General features: G+C 33.3%; 5 protein-coding genes and 1 long non-coding RNA gene across 8 annotated transcripts; 3 read left to right on the top strand and 3 right to left on the bottom strand.

Moving 5' to 3' along the window:
• Positions 1-1,156: 1,156 nt before the first annotated feature.
• LOC111801175 lies at positions 1,157-4,945 on the top strand. Of its 2 annotated transcripts, none has more exons than XM_023685172.1 (13): positions 1,157-1,561; positions 1,788-1,852; positions 2,163-2,235; positions 2,379-2,397; positions 2,505-2,624; positions 2,749-2,818; positions 3,339-3,382; positions 3,513-3,554; positions 3,633-3,692; positions 3,775-3,842; positions 3,929-3,986; positions 4,063-4,180; positions 4,615-4,945. In XM_023685172.1, exons 1-12 carry the CDS (start codon positions 1,266-1,268, stop codon positions 4,150-4,152), a joined length of 1,005 nt encoding a protein of 334 aa, XP_023540940.1. In that variant the 5' UTR covers positions 1,157-1,265; the 3' UTR covers positions 4,153-4,180; positions 4,615-4,945. The 2 variants fall into 2 exon arrangements, with proteins under 2 accessions (XP_023540940.1, XP_023540941.1); XM_023685173.1 differs by having other exon boundaries at positions 4,610-4,945.
• A 1,874-nt stretch (positions 4,946-6,819) lies between these two features.
• On the top strand, positions 6,820-9,386 carry LOC111800749 (alpha carbonic anhydrase 1, chloroplastic-like). Of its 2 annotated transcripts, XM_023684583.1 has the most exons (6): positions 6,822-7,432; positions 7,627-7,838; positions 7,977-8,086; positions 8,567-8,669; positions 8,796-8,969; positions 9,084-9,386. In XM_023684583.1, exons 1-6 carry the CDS (start codon positions 7,360-7,362, stop codon positions 9,204-9,206), a joined length of 795 nt encoding a protein of 264 aa, XP_023540351.1. In that variant the 5' UTR covers positions 6,822-7,359; the 3' UTR covers positions 9,207-9,386. The 2 variants fall into 2 exon arrangements, with proteins under 2 accessions (XP_023540350.1, XP_023540351.1); XM_023684582.1 differs by having other exon boundaries at positions 6,820-7,838.
• Positions 8,370-9,177, bottom strand: LOC111800750. The gene is made up of 3 exons (XR_002816014.1): positions 9,077-9,177; positions 8,770-8,867; positions 8,370-8,657 (listed from the first exon to the last, which is right to left on the bottom strand). It is a non-coding gene; the product is annotated as an uncharacterized LOC111800750 (long non-coding RNA).
• Positions 9,387-10,194: 808 nt separating the features above from the next.
• LOC111799554 lies at positions 10,195-11,668 on the bottom strand. Its single transcript, XM_023682913.1, has one exon. The coding sequence runs from the start codon at positions 11,403-11,405 to the stop codon at positions 10,542-10,544; it is 864 nt and encodes a 287-aa protein (XP_023538681.1). The 5' UTR covers positions 11,406-11,668; the 3' UTR covers positions 10,195-10,541.
• A 4,829-nt stretch (positions 11,669-16,497) lies between these two features.
• Positions 16,498-17,691, top strand: LOC111800170. The gene has a single exon (XM_023683761.1). It carries the CDS (start codon positions 16,498-16,500, stop codon positions 17,689-17,691), a length of 1,194 nt encoding a protein of 397 aa, XP_023539529.1.
• A 1,187-nt stretch (positions 17,692-18,878) lies between these two features.
• LOC111800658 (replication protein A 14 kDa subunit B-like) lies at positions 18,879-20,953 on the bottom strand. The gene is made up of 3 exons (XM_023684456.1): positions 20,838-20,953; positions 19,730-19,985; positions 18,879-19,183 (listed from the first exon to the last, which is right to left on the bottom strand). Exons 2-3 carry the CDS (start codon positions 19,983-19,985, stop codon positions 19,119-19,121), a joined length of 321 nt encoding a protein of 106 aa, XP_023540224.1. The 5' UTR covers positions 20,838-20,953; the 3' UTR covers positions 18,879-19,118.
• Positions 20,954-21,427: the final 474 nt, after the last annotated feature.

Genomic DNA, 21,427 nt, shown 5'->3' with positions numbered 1-21,427 from the left:
ATTGTGAGTCTCGAAGGTGTAGTCAAAAGTGACTAAAGTGTCGAACAAATGGTGTACTATGTTCGAGGGCTCCAGAGAAAGGAGTCGAGCCTCGATAAAGGGGAGGCTATTCGAGAGCTCCATAAGCCTCAGGGGAGGCTTATAGTGTACTTTGTTCGAGGGGAGGATTATTGGGAGAGTCCCACATTGGTTAATTTAGGGAATGATCATGGGTTTATAAGTGTAGAATATTATCTCCATTGGTATGAAGCCTTTTGGGGAAGCCCAAAGCAAAGCCATGAGAGCTTATGCTCAAAATAGGACAATATCATACCATTGTGGAGAGTCGTGATTCCTAACATCTAACTTCAGTTTCATTCCTTACCTCACTGTTTCCCACCTCGGGATTAAAAAATCTAACTTGCTTCTTGTTATCTCTAGGAAACTGAGGTGGAACGAAATAGCAGGTCCGCATCCGGCTGGAGATGACTAGAAGCAGCTTGTAAGACATTGCGTAGCCATGAAAATCCAACTCCACCTGGTGAGAACTCGTATGGATGTTCCATTTCTTCTTGTTTTATTTACCAACTTTGTTCACATTTTCCCGTATAGCGAAAGTGTTAGTTACTCGTACTGCCTGTGAATGCTTGGCTGGAAATCCTATTTGGATAGTTCTTTTAATATATATACATATATAAAAGAAAATAGGCTCCCACCCCAACCTCTTAGAGCACTAACAGAGAGTAGTTCAAAGCACAATTCATATTCATATGCTTGATTAAAAACAAATCTAGGGAAAAAAAAAGAGAGAAGAAAAAGAATAGAATGGCATTGAAGTCATTTGAATTACTTATGACATATTAGTATTTTTCTTGTAGGATTGAGGATGACGAGGGCGTCTCAACTCTATATCATACTTATGTAATCCCTAACTCAAGTCAAAATGGCAAAAAAATAGAAATTGGGTAAGAGGATAGATAAGAATAGAGGCCCAAGTTTCATGGGGATTACATTACAATTTACAAGCAACATACGACATGTAGTTCGAAATGCACAGGAGACGTGAAGAAATTGACGATGTGTCGTTTGACGTTGAGGGATAGCAAATAACCCGATCCACACGCCCAGGATAAATAGGAAAAGAATGCTAAACTAGAGTACTTGTCACATTCCGGACCACCTATTATTAACTTAATATATTTTTGCTCAATTTACGCCTGCAAATCACGTGCTTAACCTTTCCAGCTTCCGGAGACAAGCAGCAGGTCAGAATCTGGAGCGGAAAAATGGCGGGAGCTCTGAATTTGTCATCAACTCTGTTCTTAAGACAACTTCCGAGCACTAAAACCCCGAAAAGCTCAATTTCTATTCGAGCGACCTCACGGCCGTCTGAGAGTTCTTCAACTTCCGTGGGGACTAAAGAAAACGAAAACGTAGGGTTTTCATCTTCATTTTCTCCTCCGCCCAATTTCAAGCCACCGGAGCCTAAGCGTTTCGGCGTCAGACCAGACAAGATTTTTGATGTCTTGGGCGCTTCTCTTGCCTTGGTATTTAGGCTTGGTACTGGCGTATTTGTCTCTGGGTATGAAACTTTCTGTCTATTTTATTTCTAAATTTTAAAAAGTTTAGTCCCTTTTTTTTTTCTTTTAATTTTTCGTTTAAAGTCGGTAATATGGCCTTTCGTATTGCAACTACATAAGACGCTCAGAATGAGCTTTCAGTAACATAACTCTCGTTGAGTGTGACCATGGATTGCTTGGAAGTTGGAATGTTCTTAATGGGCTTGCTTTTATGCTGTATCTTGCTAGGTATTCGGCATCATTGGTTCCCAAAAATGAGTTTCCCCCAGACAAATATGCTCTTGAAATTGCTGGTAACTACTCTTATTAGTTACTTTTTTGGTTGATTAGCTACAAGATGTTTATCTTAGATTTTTTTACTTAAATATGTGGAATTCCAATTGTCTTGTGAAAATGGTATAGTTGAGGTGTGCAAGTTTGTTTGGACACTCACGAATATAAAAGAACGTGGAATTCACAAGTTTCTTTTTATCTATTTGAACTAGTTCGAGATTGATTTTCTCGTATGACAATTTTTATAACCAAAAGCTATGATCATGGAGTAGAATCTTTTGAACTGATGTCTTTGCCTGCAATCTGTGCCACTTGTTAAATTAACAATAGGTTTCAAGGTCAAAGAGACTTCTAAGTTGGGACCTCGTCCCACGAAGCCTATTGAGATATATGAGTTTGAGAGGTATTTGTGTTTCAAAGCCTAGACTGACCTTCTTTTTGTTCAAATTTTGACGTGTTATGAATTCACTATGATTGAGAATAAACTAACTTCAATCTTTCTTTTTATTACCATCTCAATTCATGGATTGTCATCAACGGATACAGTTGTCCATTCTGTCGGAAGGTAATTTTACTCCAAAAGAACTTTATCAAATGAAGGATCTTGCATTTCCATTTTTTTCATTACTCCCATGACATTTCCTTTTTTTTTTTTTTTTTGGGTGTTCGCAGGTCAGGGAAATTGTTGCTATATTAGATCTTGATATTCTATTCTATCCATGCCCTCGGAATGGTCCAAACTTCCGTCCCAAAGTTCTTCAGATGGGAGGAAAGCAGCAATTTCCATATATGGTTTGAAACTATCATTTTTCCATTTCATTCATTATTTGGAGCAAATCAAAATTTGAATTTTCATTCAAAATAGTTGATAATGCATGGAACCTCAATTATTCCACTCCTGAAAAATTGATTGCAGGTTGATCCTAACACAGGAGTTTCAATGTATGAATCAGATGAAATAATCAAGTATCTGGTTCAAAACTATGGTGAGGACTTTTCACAATTGATACAATCAATTTAATCCATTTTTCCCCTAATTATATCTTAGAAAATAGATTATTACTTTTTCTTTGTTCATTAAGCGTTGATTGTTCCTAAAGGAGAAGAAGACTGTGTTGATGATTGTTGGGAGAAAGTCTCACGTTGGCTAATTTAGGGAATGGTCACGGGCTTATAAATAAGGAATATATCTCCATTCGTATGAGGCCTTTTGGGGAAGCCCAAAGTAAAGCCATGAGAACTTATGCTCAAAGTGGACAATATCATACCATTGTGGAGAGTCGTTATTCCTAACAGGCTTAATCTCTTTTTCATAATTTTAAAACTTTTTCCATCATATCAATGCTGAAGTAGGAAATGATACTTTTTTTGCTTCGATGCTTGAGCATTACACTCCTAAAGCTTTTAATTTTCATCATTTAACCATTAGAGCAGTTTTAGTGATCAAAACATACCCTATCAAATTTTCTTCATTCTAGTTTTCGATAATGATTTTTGTTCATGTAGGCGATGGAAATGTACCTCTTTCTCTCTCTCTTGGACTTTTGACGGTTCGTAGTTCACTCCATTTTTTTTTTTCTTTGTTAGTATTTATTGACCTGTAGAAAAAAAAAATTGTAATAGGGTAAGGTAATAAGTTTCTCATCATTGTGCTATATTTTACTTAGCTTCTTGTTGCAGACGTTGACAGAAGGCTTTGCTATGATTGGTCGTATGGGCAGGGTATATTTCCAAATTCTTACCTCTTCAATTTATGAGACTTGGTAATTTTGTAAATAACCTTGCTTCCGTTAATTGCAGGGCTCTATCTATAAGCCATCAAAGCTACCACCTGCCCCACTAGAAATATGGGCATATGAGGTCATTTAATCAGAGACTTATTTGAAAATTTAATGCTATAAGTTCATTATATTTGAATCTCGATGCTTCTCTTCTCTGTCAGGGTTCTCCTTTTTGCAAACTTGTTCGTGAAGTACTTGTGGAGTTGGAGTTACCGCATTTAGTACATAAGTAAAGTCTCTTAAAATGAATGCTTTAGTAAAGCTAAGTACATCAATATTTTGTGATGTTTACTTCTCCTGTTTTATTTAATTCAGTTGCGCTCGTGGGAGCCCGAAACGACAAGAGTTGTACGAGAAAGCAGGACACTTTCAGGTACTTCTTAGTCATGTTTTGAGTGTTCTCCAACAAGCAAAGATAATAATGATATTTTGCACCAAATGGCTGATAGGTTCCATACTTGGATGACCCCAACACTGGGGTGCGTATGTTTGAAAGTGCTGAAATTGTGGAGTATCTTCAAGCAACTTACGCTCTTTAGAAAGCCATGCTTGCGAGCCATTTTCCAGGTCTATTTCTTATTCTCCCGTTCTTGCACCGTGAAGGCGTGAACACATTATTTTTGAGTTTCCAATATTTATGATATTAGATTTTTTTTTTTTGGATAAATTACAAGTTTAGTTTCGAAGTTATTGAACTTTAAAAAGTCTAATAGATTCATAACATTCAAGATAGTATTAAAACATACCTACTAATTTTATACTGCCCCAAATTCAATTTAAAAAATATTATATTACGAAGACTTTGTTATTTTATTATGAAGTATTTTCTCTCTTTTTTTTTCTGTTTTTTTTTTTTCTCCTTATTTTTATTAACAAATTGAGAAATCACTTTTAAATGATTTCTCCGGCAGAATCTATGCACTAGAAGTTTCAAAGTTTGGCATATGAATATGATCCATTCAATGTGTCTCATTTTCTCACCAATTTTTGTGACAGGACAGGTAGGGGGTCTGTATAACTCTAATGGAATTCCTCTACCCCACTTCACATAAAGAAACTTTCTGCCCGTTCATTGAAGGCCTTCTTGAGATCAGCCATATGAATCCCCGAACTTTCAATTTCACTTGTAGGTGAATATTCTTTGATATTTCCTTACTCGAGATCATGCTGAATACTCTGTTTTCTATGTCGACTCGAGATCATGCTGAATACTCTGTTTTCTATGTCGACTCGAGATCATGCTGAATACTCTGTTTTCTATGTCGACTGTTACTGTTCATATTCACCACATGTATAGTTTTCGCCCTATTTGCTTAAGATCTACGACTTAAACGCATTCATCTCGTGATTGCTTGCGATAAAAACTGAAAACCAGGTTGAATATTGTCTAAATATTTCATATGCATGCTGATAGAAGAAAATCCGTCAATGATTTTGCAACAATGGTTGTTTATATTTAGGTAGCATTCAACTTTCTGTCTTATGAACCATTTTAGGGTCTGTTTAGTGTTTTATAGAGATTAAGAAGTTTTCCTTTTCTATCTCTGGGCAGTTGAGCTGTTGAGGTTTCTTCTTTTATTTCCTCTTTTTATAGTAGTTATTTTCCATTCTTTACGTTTGGAGAGAATATTCCCCATTATTCATTGTACTTCAACCTACGATTGTGCTATAGGCTTGAAGCGCGCTCTCTCTCTCTAATAATGTTTTGAGACAACATTTTTTTTTTTAAAAAAAATATAAAATTGATAACATAATTCTCTTCTCGATACTTTTGGATTACTAAAAATGGGAATGAAAAACAAGAAACTGGAATTTGGTTTGAAAAAAATGTTATTAAACATGTATTAATTAGAAAACTAAAATGAAAAACTAAGAACAGAAAACTAAAATATATATGTTATGCAAAAAACAAAAAAAAAAGTGATTGCTTCATAGAATTATTCTTAGATTTCAAAAAGGTTTCCAAAAACAATAATACAAAAAGAAGTATTATCTACAAGTAATTTCTTAATCATGAGACTTAATTAATAGACAACGATAATACTAAGAATTATGATTTCTTTTCCGAAATNAAAAAAAAAAAAAAAAAAAAAAAAAAAAAAAAAAAAAAAAAAAAAAAAAAAAAAAAAAAAGATGTAAACAAATTTGGTTTGTAATAAAAGTGGAAAAAGAAGAGAGAAATGCAATAATGGTGTATACTTTTTAGTATTGATGGATGATAACAAATGAGGGAAAAAAATATATATTTGTAGACAAAATCCAGTAAAAGAGGCTCCACAAACAATAATGCAATGCAACAATTACACAATTACACATGAACACCATTCTTTGATGTAAGGGAGAGAGACAAATGAAAGGGAAAACCTAATTAACTTTTAAATTCCTTTTTCGGTCATTTCTAAACATTAAATCATTAAGCCTAAAGTTTCTCAAAGTGAAAGGGAAAGGAAGTCATTCCTTTTCCCGTTTTTTTTTTAGTATTAATAAATTAATGTCATCTTTGGAGACTAATAATCATATTAGAAAGATGAATTCCTTTGTACCAAAATTAGAAATTATTTTTCATGGTACTTAATTAACCTAACTGTAAACTTAAATAAAGAAAAGTATCCTAATACTGTAAACTTAAATAAAGAAAATTAACCTACTACTAATTAAAAAAATCACTAAAAGATAACAAATATAGAAACGCACAATAAGCCTATACATTGCAAACATGTCAGCGCCTACTAAAAAAAACATTTGAATTCTAATTTCTATTCAGAAAATGAATAATCCTACCCATCAAAACTCCAAAATCCAACCCTAATCTATGAGTTTAAAAGCCCTAAAGCTCAACGTCAAAATCGTATAACCAATCCACAATAATGGCAGTTCGATCATAAAATCCTACCCTAATTATAACGCAATTGATAACACAATGATATAACCAATCCAACATAATGGCAGTTCAATCATAATATCCAACCCTAATTATATATAAGGCAATTGATAACATAATTATATAAAAAATCCAAAATAATGGCAATTCAATCATAGGATTCAATTCTAATTATATATAAGGCAATTGATAACATAATTATATAAAAAATCCAAAATAATGGCAATTCAATCATAGGATTCAATCCTAATTATAACGCAATTGATAACATAATGAGTCAAAGATTTTTTAAGATAAAGGTTCGTATATTTGTTTTCATTTTGGTTTTTTCTTCCATCATGATCATCATAATAGCATCAAAATTTAAACCCTTGAATGTCCGGTAAAGGTAATGCATCTAGGGGGTCTTAGGCACAAAATTTAGATACCAAACTCCAAGCTTTGACATGTGACATGGAATCACAAATCTTTAATTATTCCCATTCTTTTAACAGAGAGTAAGTAAGAAATAAACTTGTGGACTGAAAACTTTCATTAGGCTAAAAATAAAGACGCAATAGAGGGTGGATAAAGTAATTACAGAACATAAGAAACTACAAAAAAACATGTAAAGCCAAGGTGACCAAAATATTCGCTCAAAAAAACACGCCACCTAAATTTTAAGGTTTTTTAAGAAGTTTCTCTAAATTTAGGCACCCTTCGTTGTCTCTCTCATTCTCTATGAGGAAGAGAGAGAAGGAGGTATTACCGCCACCACATGATGGCCCCATAATTCGCCTTATAAAGGTGAATTTGTTATGTATATAAACACCACTGTATTTGTCTATTGTCAGAGGGAGAGCGGCCGCACTAGGAGTTGGCACCAATGGCCCCTCTCCTCTCCTCTTTTTTTGTGTTCTCTCTTTTGCTTATTGTTGTTTTCGTGCAAGCCGGTGAACGTAAGCCTCAATTTTTCCATTTCATTTTCTCTTCTCTTCAACTGTTCTAGAAAAAGAAAACACTATGGGTTTGTTTGTTTGTTTCTTTTTCTGGGGAAATGGGTTCAGAAGGAAGGAATTTCTATCCTTTTATTCCAGAAATGGTTCTTCTAAACTGTATTTATTTTTTCCCTTCTTTTTTTTGGTGTGGACAGATCAATCCACTCCATTTACTTATATGGGCCCGCAAGGACCTGAAAATTGGGGAAGTCTGTGTCCAAGTTATGCAACTTGCTCCAATGGAAAATCGCAGTCGCCAATAGACATTGTGACGAACCTCACTGCGACTAGCAATTATCATCAGACACTAGTCAAAAGATACACTGCTGCTAATGCTACACTCATCAACAATGGATTTAACATTGGGGTTTGCCCTTTCTTAACCTATTTAAACATTTTGGCCCTCTAATTTTTCAAGTACCAAAAGGTTTCATGCTTCTTTTTATCTCTTTTTTTTTTTTTTGAAACAAAAAAAAAAAAACTGAAATTCAGAAACAAATGTTAGGTGCATTTTGAGAATGGTTCAGGTGGAATGGCTGTCATAAATGGTAAAAGCTACACCCTCCAACAAATGCATTGGCATTCTCCATCGGAGCACCGCCTCAACGGCCGGCTGTGAGTTTACCCATCTTTCTCTTTCTCTCTCTCTCCTCTTTTCTCTCTTTGGGCTGGCCCATTATAGGCCCAAGCCCACCAAGTTATCAGACTGCCCAACCTAGATTTTTTTTTCTCCTAAGAAACTTGTAACAGATTTGAAAAATAAATTCTAGACTAAATATCCAAAACTCCCTCATCTTTTAGATAATTCTCAGATGATTCCTAATTTTTTTTTTTATTAGATTATTATTTGATGTAACATTGGTTTATTATTTGATTTTCATGTTTGGACACACGGAAATCTTATTCAAACAATAGTTTTAAAAATTTGAATACATTAGAGACTAAAACTGAGGTTAAAACCTTACAATTAGTTAAGTGAGCAGAGTTGAATCAATGAATTTCCTCATGACTATAAGCTAAATCAGGACAAATTCATCTGTTAGATAATTGGAGTTTTGGATTTCAACTGACCTCCGAACTTTCCGATTCGAACAGATTTGCAGCCGAACTTCATCTACTCCATCAAGCAGACAACGGCATCCTCTCAGTCATAGGAATCCTCCTCCAATACGGCGATCCCGATCCCCTGCTCCAGCAGGTACATCAATCAATAACTCAATTTCATCCTCGCAGAACACACATTTACAAAAGGAAAAAAAAAAACGAAATACAAATTTACAAAATCACAATCACGGCACCGTAAAATCGCCCGGCGAAATTGCAGGTACAAGACAAATTGGCGGCGTTAGCGAATGGAACCGGCACCAACGAAGAGGTTTACGTTGCACTCGGAGACCTAGAACCAAAGCTCGTGAGGAAGAACAAATATTACAGATACATCGGCTCTCTCACCACTCCTCCCTGCACCGAGAACGTCATGTGGAGCATTCTCGGCACGGTAAATCCAGATCAAAACTCGATTTCTCAAACTCCTCACACACCAGAACAGAACGCAGCTAGTTTACGGCTTAGAAATTAATTAGGGCATAACATTGTAAATATTACCTCGCAGACGAAGACGATTTCGAAGGAGCAAATAGAAGCTCTAAAGGTGCCATTGGCTCCGGTCTACAAGAACAACGCCCGGCCAGTTCAGCCGCTTAACGACCGGAAGATTGAGATTTACGAGGAGTAGTCAAATCTCTCTCTCTCTCTCTCTCTCTCTCTCTCCCCCTCTCTCTATCGGCGCCATCTTTTGCCGCTCAATTAACCATCGATTTAAGCAAACGAGAATTGTTTGGCTTGCGAACATTTTAAATTCTTGTACGGAAGGAACAAAAATTCATAAATACGATTCTAACCTTTCCTACTCTTTACCCTTCCTTGTTTGATTGATAACTAACTCGTCATTTCACGTTTCCTCAAAACTAAAATTAATTTACATTTTAAAAAATGTATTAATTTAAAATGAAACGAAATTCAAATTTTAGAATTTTATAAGAAATAAATTTTAATTAATATTCATTAATTTATAATATAGTTTGATATTATAAATTCATTAATATCAAACTATATAGGACGATATGTCACGAAAATCTTCTATTAATGGTGTAAATGACAACTATATAGAAATGTGGTTTAATTACTTATAATACAATGTCGTGAAATTTAATGCATATGATATTACAACTCGACATTATTAATAATATCTATTTTTAAATAATGAGGTAGCTGAAGAAAGGGACACAGGTTAAAAAAAAGAAAAAAAAATATTTTTCCTATTTTAAAATCACTTTGGTAGGTGAAGAGATATAAAAAATAAATAAACCTAAAAATTAAATAATGGAAATTATTATTAGAACATAATAATATATAATAATTAAATAGTAAAAAAAAAAAGCTAATTGTATAATTCTGAAAAGTGTAGGGCCAAAATAAAATTTCTACCTCTACACCTATTTTAATAAATAAATAATAAATAATTTTCACCCTGCATGGTCTATGGTCCTTCCTGGCTCGTGCACTGCATTGTTTTGTCTCTAGCTTTTTTTTTTTTTTTTTTGTGGGTAAGAAAAAATAAAATTACTGAAATAAATTAAATTGCAGTCCAGTCCTTCAATTACTTATAATTGCCGTTTAGTCCTTATATATATATAAGGTATTATTCGAGAAGTTATTAAGGGGACACAAAATTTGGTGATTACCAAAAGAAAACCCAAAATAATAATCACACACAATTTGTATTTACAAAACGGCACCGTTGCATGCAAGAAATGACATTGAAAAATAACTGCAAGGAGAGGCAAAATTACATGTGGAAAACCGTAGGGATCGTTTAAATAATTTACTTACTTGTGAAAGCACGAGAGTGAGGTGAGGACGGTTAAATCAAAGTGCCACGTCATCCGTCCACGATACGAACAAAAAAACGCGGGCCCACCATTAGTCCACCTAATTCCGATGGAATCGCCGACATCCCACGCCACAAGGTACCGAGAAGCTCAGAGTAGCAGAGTCCGTCGGCGGGCGATTACTCACCGTCGCCGACAACCCAGGATCCCGACCGCCTTCCCGATGCGTACCGCTTAACACCGCCCAAACCGGGTGGTTCGATCTCCACGCTTCTTCTCGGATGAAATTCCGGCGTTAGTGCTTCGATGTTGAGCGTGATCTTATCAGACGCTTTCGTTGCCGGCGGGTTTCCGGCTACTGGAGAGGCTATTTTAACCGCAGGAGGTTTTTTCCAACCTTGGAAAAGAGACCGTAAAGGCGAAAAGAAGCCGCGCTTAGAGTCTTTTCTGTCTGGTTTTTCCTGCGGCGGCGCTGGTTCGGAGGGATGGCGGCGATTCTTCCACTGGCGACTCCGATCTCGCTTCGATCTCACTCTCCCCATACACGAAACTTTCGGCGACGACGGTTCGACTAGCGCAGAGTCCGATTTTCCGGAGGATCCCGATTGTTTAGGGAACAACCTCGCGTTTCCAGATTTCGAATTGCGACGATTCTTCGTATCCACAAAGAAAGCCTTATGAAGCTTCGGAAGACCTAGAATCGAGGCCTTCGATTTGAAATTCAACGAAAACCGCTGAGAATTCGAATTAGTTGCTGGATTCACACTAGGATTCAGATTCGTCGAATTCGAACTTCCTTTCGTTGAATCTTTCCGCTCGTAAAAAGCGTTCTGATCTAACCAATCGTACTCCGCATCCTTCGAAAGCCAAAACGATTCCGGTGGAACATCCGGAGTAACCTCCGGCTGCTCCGTCACTTCTCTGTTCTCATCTTCCTGCCGATTATCGCCATCGGCCAAAGCTTCCTCACAGGCGATTTTCCGGTCGTGAGCACCGCCGCCGGCACATGCAGAAACCAGAGTTTCCAGATCCACTTGCGGCATAGTAAAACAGAGTGAACTAAACCACAGAACACAGATTGAAAAAGGAAAAAAAAAAACAGAGAAAAATTCTTCCGGTTGGATGGAGCTCGGTGGCGCGTCGTGAAGACGTCTTTTGAAGATTCAACAGAGAGAGAGAGAGAGAGAGAGAGAGAGAGAGATTGGGAGAGATTTTTCTGACTATTCTTTTCTTTGCCTTGTGAAATTGGTACGGACAGCGAAAGCACAAAACGGCAGCGGATTGATATGGAATCGCAAATGATTTTACTTATTTTCCCATTTAATTATCTTTTTTAAGTTTTTAACTTTTTTTTTTTTTTCTCAAATCTTTAATAAATAAATAAAAAATCTTAAATATTTTTCCATTTCCCGGCGTGGCTTATTCAAATAGCTTGCCTCTGTCTCGAATGTACCAAAACCCAACAATTTATTTATTGTTTTTTTTAATTCATTTTGTTGGCATGTGAATGTAAATATAATATATATATATATATATATATTTATTTATTTATTTATTAATTATTGACTTATTAAAAAATAATTATCATTTTTCATCTAAAATTTAAGGAAATAATATTATTTTAAACTTAATAAATTTTACAAATAATTTAGCCTTTATTTATTATTAGATTTGTTGTTTGGGTTTGGTAGGTTGGTTAATACTTACTAAACGTTTGGTCCATCTAACCCAACCGTTCCCATTTTAGATAATAATTATATTATTAATAATTTTTTAATCTCCCAAAAATATGTGTATTTTTTAAATATGATTATAAAAATAAAAATAAAACGAGGGGCAAATATGGTATAAAAAATGAGACCAGCTAGCGGCTAATAAGGAGGCAAGGGCATTAATTACAACGATTACGGAATTATTGAGGCTTTTTTTAAATCAAAATTGATTATTTTTTTAATACATACTTTAGGTCAATTTTTTAATTGAAAATTTTCAATTTATTTTCTTTTTTTTATTATTATTTTATTTTTCCTCAATTATAGTTGCTTTATTTTTTAAATAAAAATCAAGAATTAAATTAGCTGTATGATTTGTTATTTGATTGGATCTCTTCAATGTATCTCACTGTGTATATATATTGAGGACAAAAAATTATTATTAATAATATTCAATATAGACAATAAAATACATTTAAAATAAATTAATTTTTAAAAAAATATTTTTTCTTTAATGATTGAGATTTGATCGTTACATTAAAAAATGCTAAATGGTTGGAGAAAAAAACACATCTCAAGGGTAAGAAGAAACCAACCAAATCTAAAATTATTTGTATCAATATTATTAGGTTTTTATTATTATTAATTTATACCTATTTTTTATTTTCATTTTATTTTTATGACATAATAGGATTTTTTTTTTTCAATTAAAAAAATTGAATTAAATACAAATTTAGAAATAAACCTTAAACCCTAATCGTAGCGAGGACGTTGACCTCTAAGAGGGATGGATCGTGATATCCCATATCGGTTAGGAGAGGAGAGTAAAGCATTTCATATAAGGACATGAAACATCTCCTTAACTTCAACGTTTTAAAATTGTGAAGCTGACAGCAATTCGGACAATATATGCTAGTGAGCTTAGGATGTTACAAATGTTATTAGAGCCAGACATTGGACGATGTGTCAGTAAGGATGTTGAGATTTCAAGGGAAATGAATTGTAGAAAAACCTCTATAACAAATGTGTTTTAAAATCGTGAGGTTGACGGTGATACGTAACAGACCAAAACAGACAATATTTGTTACTAGTGGGCTTGGGTTGTTACAAGTGGTATTAGAGCCGGATATTAGACAGTGTACGAACGAGGACGTTGGACCTTCAAATAAGGTGAATTATGGAAATCTCTCCTTAAAATACACATTTTGAAATCGTGAGACGGACTGTAATACGTAACGGACCAAAATGACATTTTGTAGTTAAAGATGAAAATTATCGATTGTTTGTGATTTCCGATAAATAATTTTGATGATTCCATTATGGGCATGGAAGTACGTAAACTTCTTGTCGTGTAAGCTCTGCAGCCAATCAAAACCCTTTTTTTATTTTATTTAAGAACGATCCACACAAAATATATTCAATTCCTTAATTTTTTTTAAATTATAATTTTTATTAAATTTGAGATTTCCAATTTCACTAAAAAAAATATAAATATTATAATTTATTTTCCATATGTTGTATCTCAATCGGATAACGTATAATCAAACCTCTAACTCCGCTTTGATTTTGATTTTGCCGAAATGTCATACTCTAAATTACAAGCTAATACAAGAATAAAACGATAAAAAAAAAAATACAACGTATATGCACAAAGAGTTTATGACATTGACATATAGTTATGAACACATCTTGAATAAACATTATCGTGACGACATGTATATCGTTATAAGTCATAAAAATTAGAATATGATTTATATTAATTTACATGTCAGTTAGACATTATCGTAAGAGATTCAATCAAATGTGCTTTGATTAAACCTAAAACAAATTAACAAAATATTAAAATTAATAAAATAGATTGATGGAATAAAATTATTAAGATCATCACCATTTTTCTCGTACAGGTGTCGATCTAGATATAATATTTATATTTTAGTGAAATTAAAAATCTCAAATTTGTCATTTAATTTGTCAATCATTATGAATTAATTATTAAATTAATTATACTAATTTATCTAAAACTTAGTGTTGCTTCATATTTAGTTTATAAACCTTAAAAAAAATAAAATTTATAATATCAATAAATCCTAATTTTTTTTTTTTTTTACTATTAATTTGAATTTTCATAAAAAAAAAAAAAAAAATTAGTAGAAACTAAGTTTCTTTCTAACAATTTCAAACTTTAATAAGGATATGTACACTAAATTTATATATTTAATGGTGTGAGAATATATATATATATATATATATATATATATATATATATATATATATATATTATTTATTTATTTAAATAATAATAATAAAATACTAAAAACTCGAGACTCGAAAGAAAACATGAACGATGGCAAAGTATAATTAGTGGTAAGGTCCTACAAAATCAATAATTGAAGATATTGTTTAATTGGACGGACCACGCACTACTTTGTCATTGTCTATTAAATCATTTCGATTTCATATGATCTACGTTGGAATTTTACACATCAGGATCTTCAAATGAGATCAAGTGCATCGGATCCCAACCTCCACAAGAAAATAAATGAGATGTTAATTAAGACAAAATTAAAAAAAAAATCAATTTCATGTACCAATTTAGTTAAACCTACCATGTGATTCTCCTAACTAAAAAAAATTATATATATATATAAAAGTTTCTAATATTTCTCATAATTTTACGAAAGTGTGATGACATGTGACGCTATAATAATTCTTCTTACATTAATTATATATATATATATATATATATATATATATATATATATATATATATATATATATATTTTAAATAGAATTTATGTGATTTAATTAATTATATGGAATTGGTATTACATCAAGGTAAGTCGCGTTACATTTTTAATTATTTAAATAACATAATTTAAAAAATTAATTTTAATTTAAACGATTTTATTAAATTTATAATGTACATTGAACATTAAGACTTTTTTTATTTAATATAATTCTTAATATCACTATTTACTTTATTTATTTTGTAAATATAATAGTTTTATGGAGAGAACGATGTGTCGGATCGTTTACGCAGTTGACAATTGTTAAGGATGACGATGGGTCGTCAAAACCAAGTCAAATTGTATCGATGAGGCTATGAAAAATCAAACCAATTATATTTGACCACGTGGAATACCTACATCATAGCGTTTGTCCTATGAAAAAACACCTATAATGATTTGATTTGGACTCGCCTTCAATGGGACATCCCAATGAAAAGTGATTGTTTCCCCTTTTTTTGGGATAAAAAACAACTTTTATTCAATAAACTTTAATAAAAAAAAAAAAAAAGTTTATTTAAAGTTATTTAGTTTTTAAATTTGAACCTATAAATATTTTTTTTATTTATCTACTTTTAACAAATATTTAAAAAATTCAAGTTAAATTTAAAAACTAATACAAATAATTTATTTATTTTTTTTTTTTTTAATATTGCTAAAGAGAAATATTCTTTTAAGAAAGTTAAAACCCATGAAAAAAAATGGGTACAATTAAAAATAATAATTATTTAACTATTTAATTTCTGTATATTTTTATTTTGTAATAATTTTGTTAAGATAATAATTTTTTATATATATATATTCAAATTCTACCAAAAAGTTCGCTATCTAATAATTGCCGTAATCGGAAAGCAGTCTTTAATTAAACCATCGTTTTCAAATCTTTTTTTTTTTTTTGTCATTTTCAAGATATTTTCCAACTTATTTGAATTATATTACATAAATTTTAATAAAAAATCCCGTCTTGACCTCCCCAAGTCGCTGATAATTAAATACATGTTACATTTTTTTCATATTATAGTACTATTTTAATTAATTGAATCTTATGTTTATTTATGGTTACATTTTGAAGTCAATATCTAAATAGGGGAGTTTAGATTAAGTAAATAGTAATAATAAATATTCTTTTTTTTTCTTTTTTAGTAAGTTATGAAAATTTAATTCTCGAACTTTACAAAAGTAATGCTGACAATAAATAACAAGTCCTTAATGTATATTAATTTAAATTTAAATTTAAATTGAAAGGAAATAAATTTTATTAATAATTTTAATTGAAGAAAAGACCAAATGAACATTATTATAAAAAAAACAAAACAAAACAAAAATTAAAAAAATTAGAGAGAGGAAAAAAGGGCTGCAATAGTGGGAAAAAGTGGGGGTTGAAATCATATTATAAAAAAATATGGGGCAAATTTCGAAGAGAGGAAAATTCCCGAAGAACAAGAATTCCCATTCGAAATTTTCGACCGTTGGGGCCCGTATAGACAATGTAGTAACGGTTACCATTCAAAAAAAAAATAATAATAAAAAAAAATAATAATAACTGAAAAACTCATCCACTAAATCTCTTCGCATTTGCAACTTCTGTTCTTCACTTAAAAAGCTCCGAGAAAATCGAAGAAGAAGAAGAGCTATCAATGGGGTGCGTCTCTTCAAAGCTCCACCGGAAGGACCTTCAGAGGAACATCGTCGTCAACAATGGCAGCGAGTATCTCAACCACGTCGTCTCTTTAACTTCCAGCACTTACGGCGTTCTCAATCTCGACGCTGATCAGAAATCGAAGGATTTAGTTGCAGAGGCGACGAAGATATCGCCTCCTCGCGAAGAATTAGAAGTGATTAACACTTGGGAGCTTATGGATGGCCTTGAAGAAGGAATTCCGATGGCAAATCGGGGCAAAAAAAGCCCTAAAACTAGAGTGTTTCTTCGCGGATTGGTCGATTTGGATCGAAGAAGTCCGTTGAAGTTCTTTAATCAAATTGGTACTCCGAAGAAGGCGATTAGGTCCGTCGGGAAGGAGAATCGAGGCAGAGTCAATGGCGTCGGGAAGGATAACAGTCCGAGAAAGAACACGCCGAAATCGTCGGTTGTTTCTCCCAAATCGGCTCTGAAATTGAGTGTTCCGGTGAAGAATACGCCGATTTCGGCGAGAAGGCAGAGTTTCCGAAGCGATTCGGGCCATTTCTCGGCTAGACGGAGGAGTTTGAGTCCACTATTCGATCCAGAGCTGGTAGCGTCGTACGAGAAAGAATTAAACGAAGAAGGAGAACAAATCAAGAGAATCGTTTCAGAGACGCCGAAATCTAAGGCGGCCGCGAGACATTTTCAAGAATCGGACATTGCCCTAAAAAAAGAGTTCGAGGAACGTCGCCCACCCGGCGGCGAAACCGCCGTCGTAATCTACACGACGACACTTCGAGGAATCAGAAAGACATTCGAGGACTGCAACAAGGTTCGAACGATCGTCGAATCTTACGGCATTCACTTGATCGAGAGAGACATATCAATGGATTCCGGTTTCAGAGAGGAACTGAGGGCGTTAATAGACAGTAAAGAGGTGAAAGTTCCGGCGGTTTTCGTGAAGGGGAGACTAATCGGAGGGGTGGCGGAGGTGTTGAAAATGGAGGAGGAGGGGAAATTGGAGGTTCTGTTTGAGGGGATTCCGAGGGCGGCGGGCGGAGGAGGGTGTGAAGGATGCGGGGGCGTGAGGTTTGTGTTGTGTGTGGATTGCAATGGAAGCTGTAAGGTTTTGGATGAGACGAAGAAGAAGACGATGAAATGTTGTGAGTGTAATGAAAATGGGTTGATTCAGTGTCCTATTTGTTCTTGAATTTTCACCAAAATTCAGAATTATTAGGGTTTTTTTATTTAGTAGGGGAGGAGGAGAAATCAAGATTTCCCTCATTCATTTTATTTGACTTCAGTTTTAGGGCCTGTGTGCGTTTTGTTGGTAATGTATTAATTATTTGTGTATTATTAGTTTAGCCTAATTCTTCATCTTAACACCATGATGATTTTATTATTGTATTTTTTTAAGAGTAATTTTTAATATCGTGTTAACCTCTCTCTCTCTCTCTCTCTCTCTATATATATATATATATATATATGATGCTTATTAATGTTTATGAGGTTCATTAAATTATGATTTTTTTAGTATGTTTTCTTATTTTGTTCTATGAGAAATGTTGAGAAACCGAGCATAATTTTAAAATACAAAAAAACCAAAAAAAATTCTAAAATAGGATTTTAGTGTAATAATCGAAGACACCGCTAACATATATTTTTTGCTCTTGCTCGTTAGTCGCCGTCGGTCTCATGGTTTTGAAAGGAGAGGATTTCACACCCTCGTAAGAAATGCTTGTTCCCCCTCCAACCAACGTGGGATCTCACAACTCATCCCTTTTGGTCGCTAGCACACCCCAGTGTCATGGCTCTAATACTCATTTGAAATAGTGAAAGGTCACTGCTAAAGAAATAGTGAAAGGTCACTGCTAATGAAATAGTGAAAGGTCACTGCTAATTGATATTTTTATCAATTTAGTCTCACAATTTTAAAACGTCTGTTAGAGAGAAATTTCTACGCCCTTACAAAAAATGTTCATCTCCAATTGATGTGAGATCTCACAATAAAAATTGTTTCCTACTGTTTCCTATCTCCAACTGGTGTGAGATTTCACAATAAAACACAATAAAAATTTGAACAATTTCTGGATGAGCAGATCTCACATTTAATAAATCACTCATTTCTTAATTTGAATATAACATTTATGTGATGTGTAGATATCGAATTGCATTTAAAGGAGTTGAAAAACAAGTTTGATCATAATTTTTTTGGGCTCAATTATTATAGTTTATATCATAAAGGATAGGGAAAGGGAAAGCGCTTACAAACTTTACTATTTAAGCTTAAGGTTCCTGTAAATTGAGGCAAGGAAATAGCATTTTGGTTTTCGGGTTAGCAGTGTATTGGCATATTCAGAAAGGCTTACAATAACCTAAAACTGCCACGGCCAAAAGTGATCAAAATAGCTTCTTGATTAATATTTTGAAGCAGTGTTCATTACACTATATACTAACACAAACATTAATTGCATACTCAAATCTCATATATCCATTACCTGAAGCATTTTATACCGTATGAGAGATAGATCTCTCAGAAGCTTTGGAAGAACATGAAGAAACATCGGCGACTTAGCGTGCCACGAGAGGTGACGGTAGAGGTTGAGCTTTCTTACCAAAGAATGTCTAGCTTGAGTATCAGATAAACAAGGGTTTGAATTCCCCATTAGCAAGCTGACATAGTTTATTGAAGGTAGATGTATCTGCAAATAGAGTTTAACAAAGAATTCAGAATGCTACTTGATCTGATAGTTCATAAAAATTCAATAACACACCCAGATTCAAACAATGTTCAAATATAATCCAAAGAGGATTCTATAAGTAACTTGAGCATATATTTCAAGCAGATCTATCTGAGGTTCATCGTCTAAAGTGAAGAAAAAAAAAATGAAGTGTAATATATGAGCTAATTAACGTGGATTGATTTGAATTCAACTTGATACAGAATGAACATCAAATACTGATTAAATTTCACAGTGGGAATAATCCAGATTACAAACTTATGATCTAGCTATCTTATGCTCTAGAAATCTCAAAAGCTAGATTAAGTTAATCTCATTTATAAATGTCAATTCATTCCTCAATTCTGTTTTTGGCAAAATCAATTATTAGCAAAAAACTGATTAACGGTCCTCTCTTCAGCCAATTCAAAGAACATAAATTAACTTCAGATGACATGTACAGGGGAATTATGCTAAATTGGTTCAAATGTTATTCCAGAATAAGGATAGCTCAAGAAGGGATCATACCGAATGAGTCGCCAAAATTGGTCCAAACATCAGCTCGTATGGATTTGTCAGTATCAGCAATTCCAATGACCTCAACAAACTTCGAAAGGGGAAAGGGTGGGGAGCCTTTCACAACAATCTGATTGTTATCTGTCGATTTACTATATATGACTCCGTTGCCTTCAGACTGTACCTGAATCACTGCCCGAACTCTTCTTCCAACATACAGGCGTAAAAGCTCAGCGTTGACAAAAACTGAAGGGTTTGAAGTATCCATCTATAGAATCAGGAAGATGTCTTTCAGAGAGGGAAAACATTTAATAAAAAGCAAACTATCAAGTTTAACCATCACAGCCATGCTTAAATTTGTTTGGCATTAATACCAAATCAATAAAAAGTTTCAAGCGGTGTCTACATAACTAGCAGACACCATTTCACGAGTGCTTTTCTTCTTCATTACAAACAATTACTTCATTTATCAAATGTCAGTGACACTCGTTCACGAAATTTGGAAAGCAGAAATAATTATAACAGTAAGAATATACACGATGGTCACTGCGGTGCGGATTATTTTGATTCAATAGCTCTTATTTTAGCAGAAATAATTATAACAATTTCTTCATTTATGAAATGTCAGTGACACTCGTTCACGACATTTGGAAAGCAGAAATAATTATAACAGTAAGAATATACGCGATGGTCACTGCGATGCGGATTATTTTGATTCAATAGCTCTTATTTTAGCTTCGAGACTATCCAAAAATTCTCCTCTTACTACGGTATTCTCACTTCTAATTCTCTACCACATTAAAGGAACAAATCAGGAACCTAATAAGCGATCTCCTCTTACTACGGTGTTCTCACTTCTAATTCTCTACCATATTAAAGGAACAAATCAGGAACTAATTAGCGAATCGAATTCAGGTCCTGCCGACTCAAACTATACACAATCTACGCATAAAGTAACTCTAAACAAGCTAATCCAAATCTCATTGGCTACAAACACGACGAGCCAAGTGAATAATCAGTGGAATTTCATCATGCACTTGAATCTAACAAATCGATCCACAAAATGAGGAGAAATTTCAAAATACACGATCGAAGAATCAAAACAACTGAACTACAATACCTGATTTTAGCGATTGCAGAGTTCCTCAAAAATGGAAATCGAATCGATCGACGGAGAAGAAAAAGAGCGCGGGCTTTTGAAAGCGGCAAAATTGAAGTTACGAGATGAGTGCGTGCAACGAGAATAGAGGTATTTATAGGGAGATCAAGCGAGAGATGAGCTCCCACTCTGATATCAAAGATCATCTTCCTTCATCCAACGGTCGACATACGCTCACACGATCAGTTTCAGAATTTCATTATCATTTTCTTTTTCCTAAATAAAAAATTAGCAAAAAAAACGTAAATTAATTTTTTTTTTTTTAAAAAAAAACCTTATTGAAGATCAATCCAACCAATCAAATTACAGATAAAAATTTATTTTTCCAATAATTTGATGATAAAAAGATATTGAAATTTAACAATCTTATCCTGAAGTTTAAAAATTAATTTTTGTATTTTTGCTTCAAAACATTATTTATTTATTTATTTAAAAAATTATATAACATTTCAGATCTCCAAAAGGAAATTCTATATCGTCATTTAGTTAAAATTATAATAATTTAGTTTAAATCAATTTAAATTAGAGAGTAACCATAGTTATGATGAGTT

Source organism: Cucurbita pepo, chromosome LG08 (genome assembly GCF_002806865.2).
Source record: "Cucurbita pepo subsp. pepo cultivar mu-cu-16 chromosome LG08, ASM280686v2, whole genome shotgun sequence".
NCBI lineage: Eukaryota > Viridiplantae > Streptophyta > Magnoliopsida > Cucurbitales > Cucurbitaceae > Cucurbita > Cucurbita pepo.
This window is presented reverse-complemented; position numbering and strand designations above follow the sequence as displayed.

Bases quoted from the DNA above. Each gene is read 5' to 3' on its own strand.
- LOC111801175 (XM_023685172.1), top strand. From the start codon at position 1,266: ATGGCGGGAGCTCTGAATTTGTCATCAACTCTGTTCTTAAGACAACTT. The intron at 2,625-2,748 runs GTTTGAAACTAT...AATTGATTGCAG, and splicing joins AGCAGCAATTTCCATATATG to GTTGATCCTAACACAGGAGT. The intron at 3,693-3,774 runs GTCATTTAATCA...CTTCTCTGTCAG, and splicing joins TAGAAATATGGGCATATGAG to GGTTCTCCTTTTTGCAAACT.
- LOC111800749 (XM_023684582.1), top strand. From the start codon at position 7,497: ATGGGTTTGTTTGTTTGTTTCTTTTTCTGGGGAAATGGGTTCAGAAGG. The intron at 8,087-8,566 runs GTGAGTTTACCC...CGATTCGAACAG, and splicing joins CACCGCCTCAACGGCCGGCT to ATTTGCAGCCGAACTTCATC. The intron at 8,670-8,795 runs GTACATCAATCA...GCGAAATTGCAG, and splicing joins CCGATCCCCTGCTCCAGCAG to GTACAAGACAAATTGGCGGC.
- LOC111799554 (XM_023682913.1), bottom strand. From the start codon at position 11,405: ATGCCGCAAGTGGATCTGGAAACTCTGGTTTCTGCATGTGCCGGCGGC.
- LOC111800170 (XM_023683761.1), top strand. From the start codon at position 16,498: ATGGGGTGCGTCTCTTCAAAGCTCCACCGGAAGGACCTTCAGAGGAAC.
- LOC111800658 (XM_023684456.1), bottom strand. From the start codon at position 19,985: ATGGATACTTCAAACCCTTCAGTTTTTGTCAACGCTGAGCTTTTACGC. The intron at 19,184-19,729 runs GTATGATCCCTT...CTCTATTTGCAG, and splicing joins CAATTTTGGCGACTCATTCG to ATACATCTACCTTCAATAAA.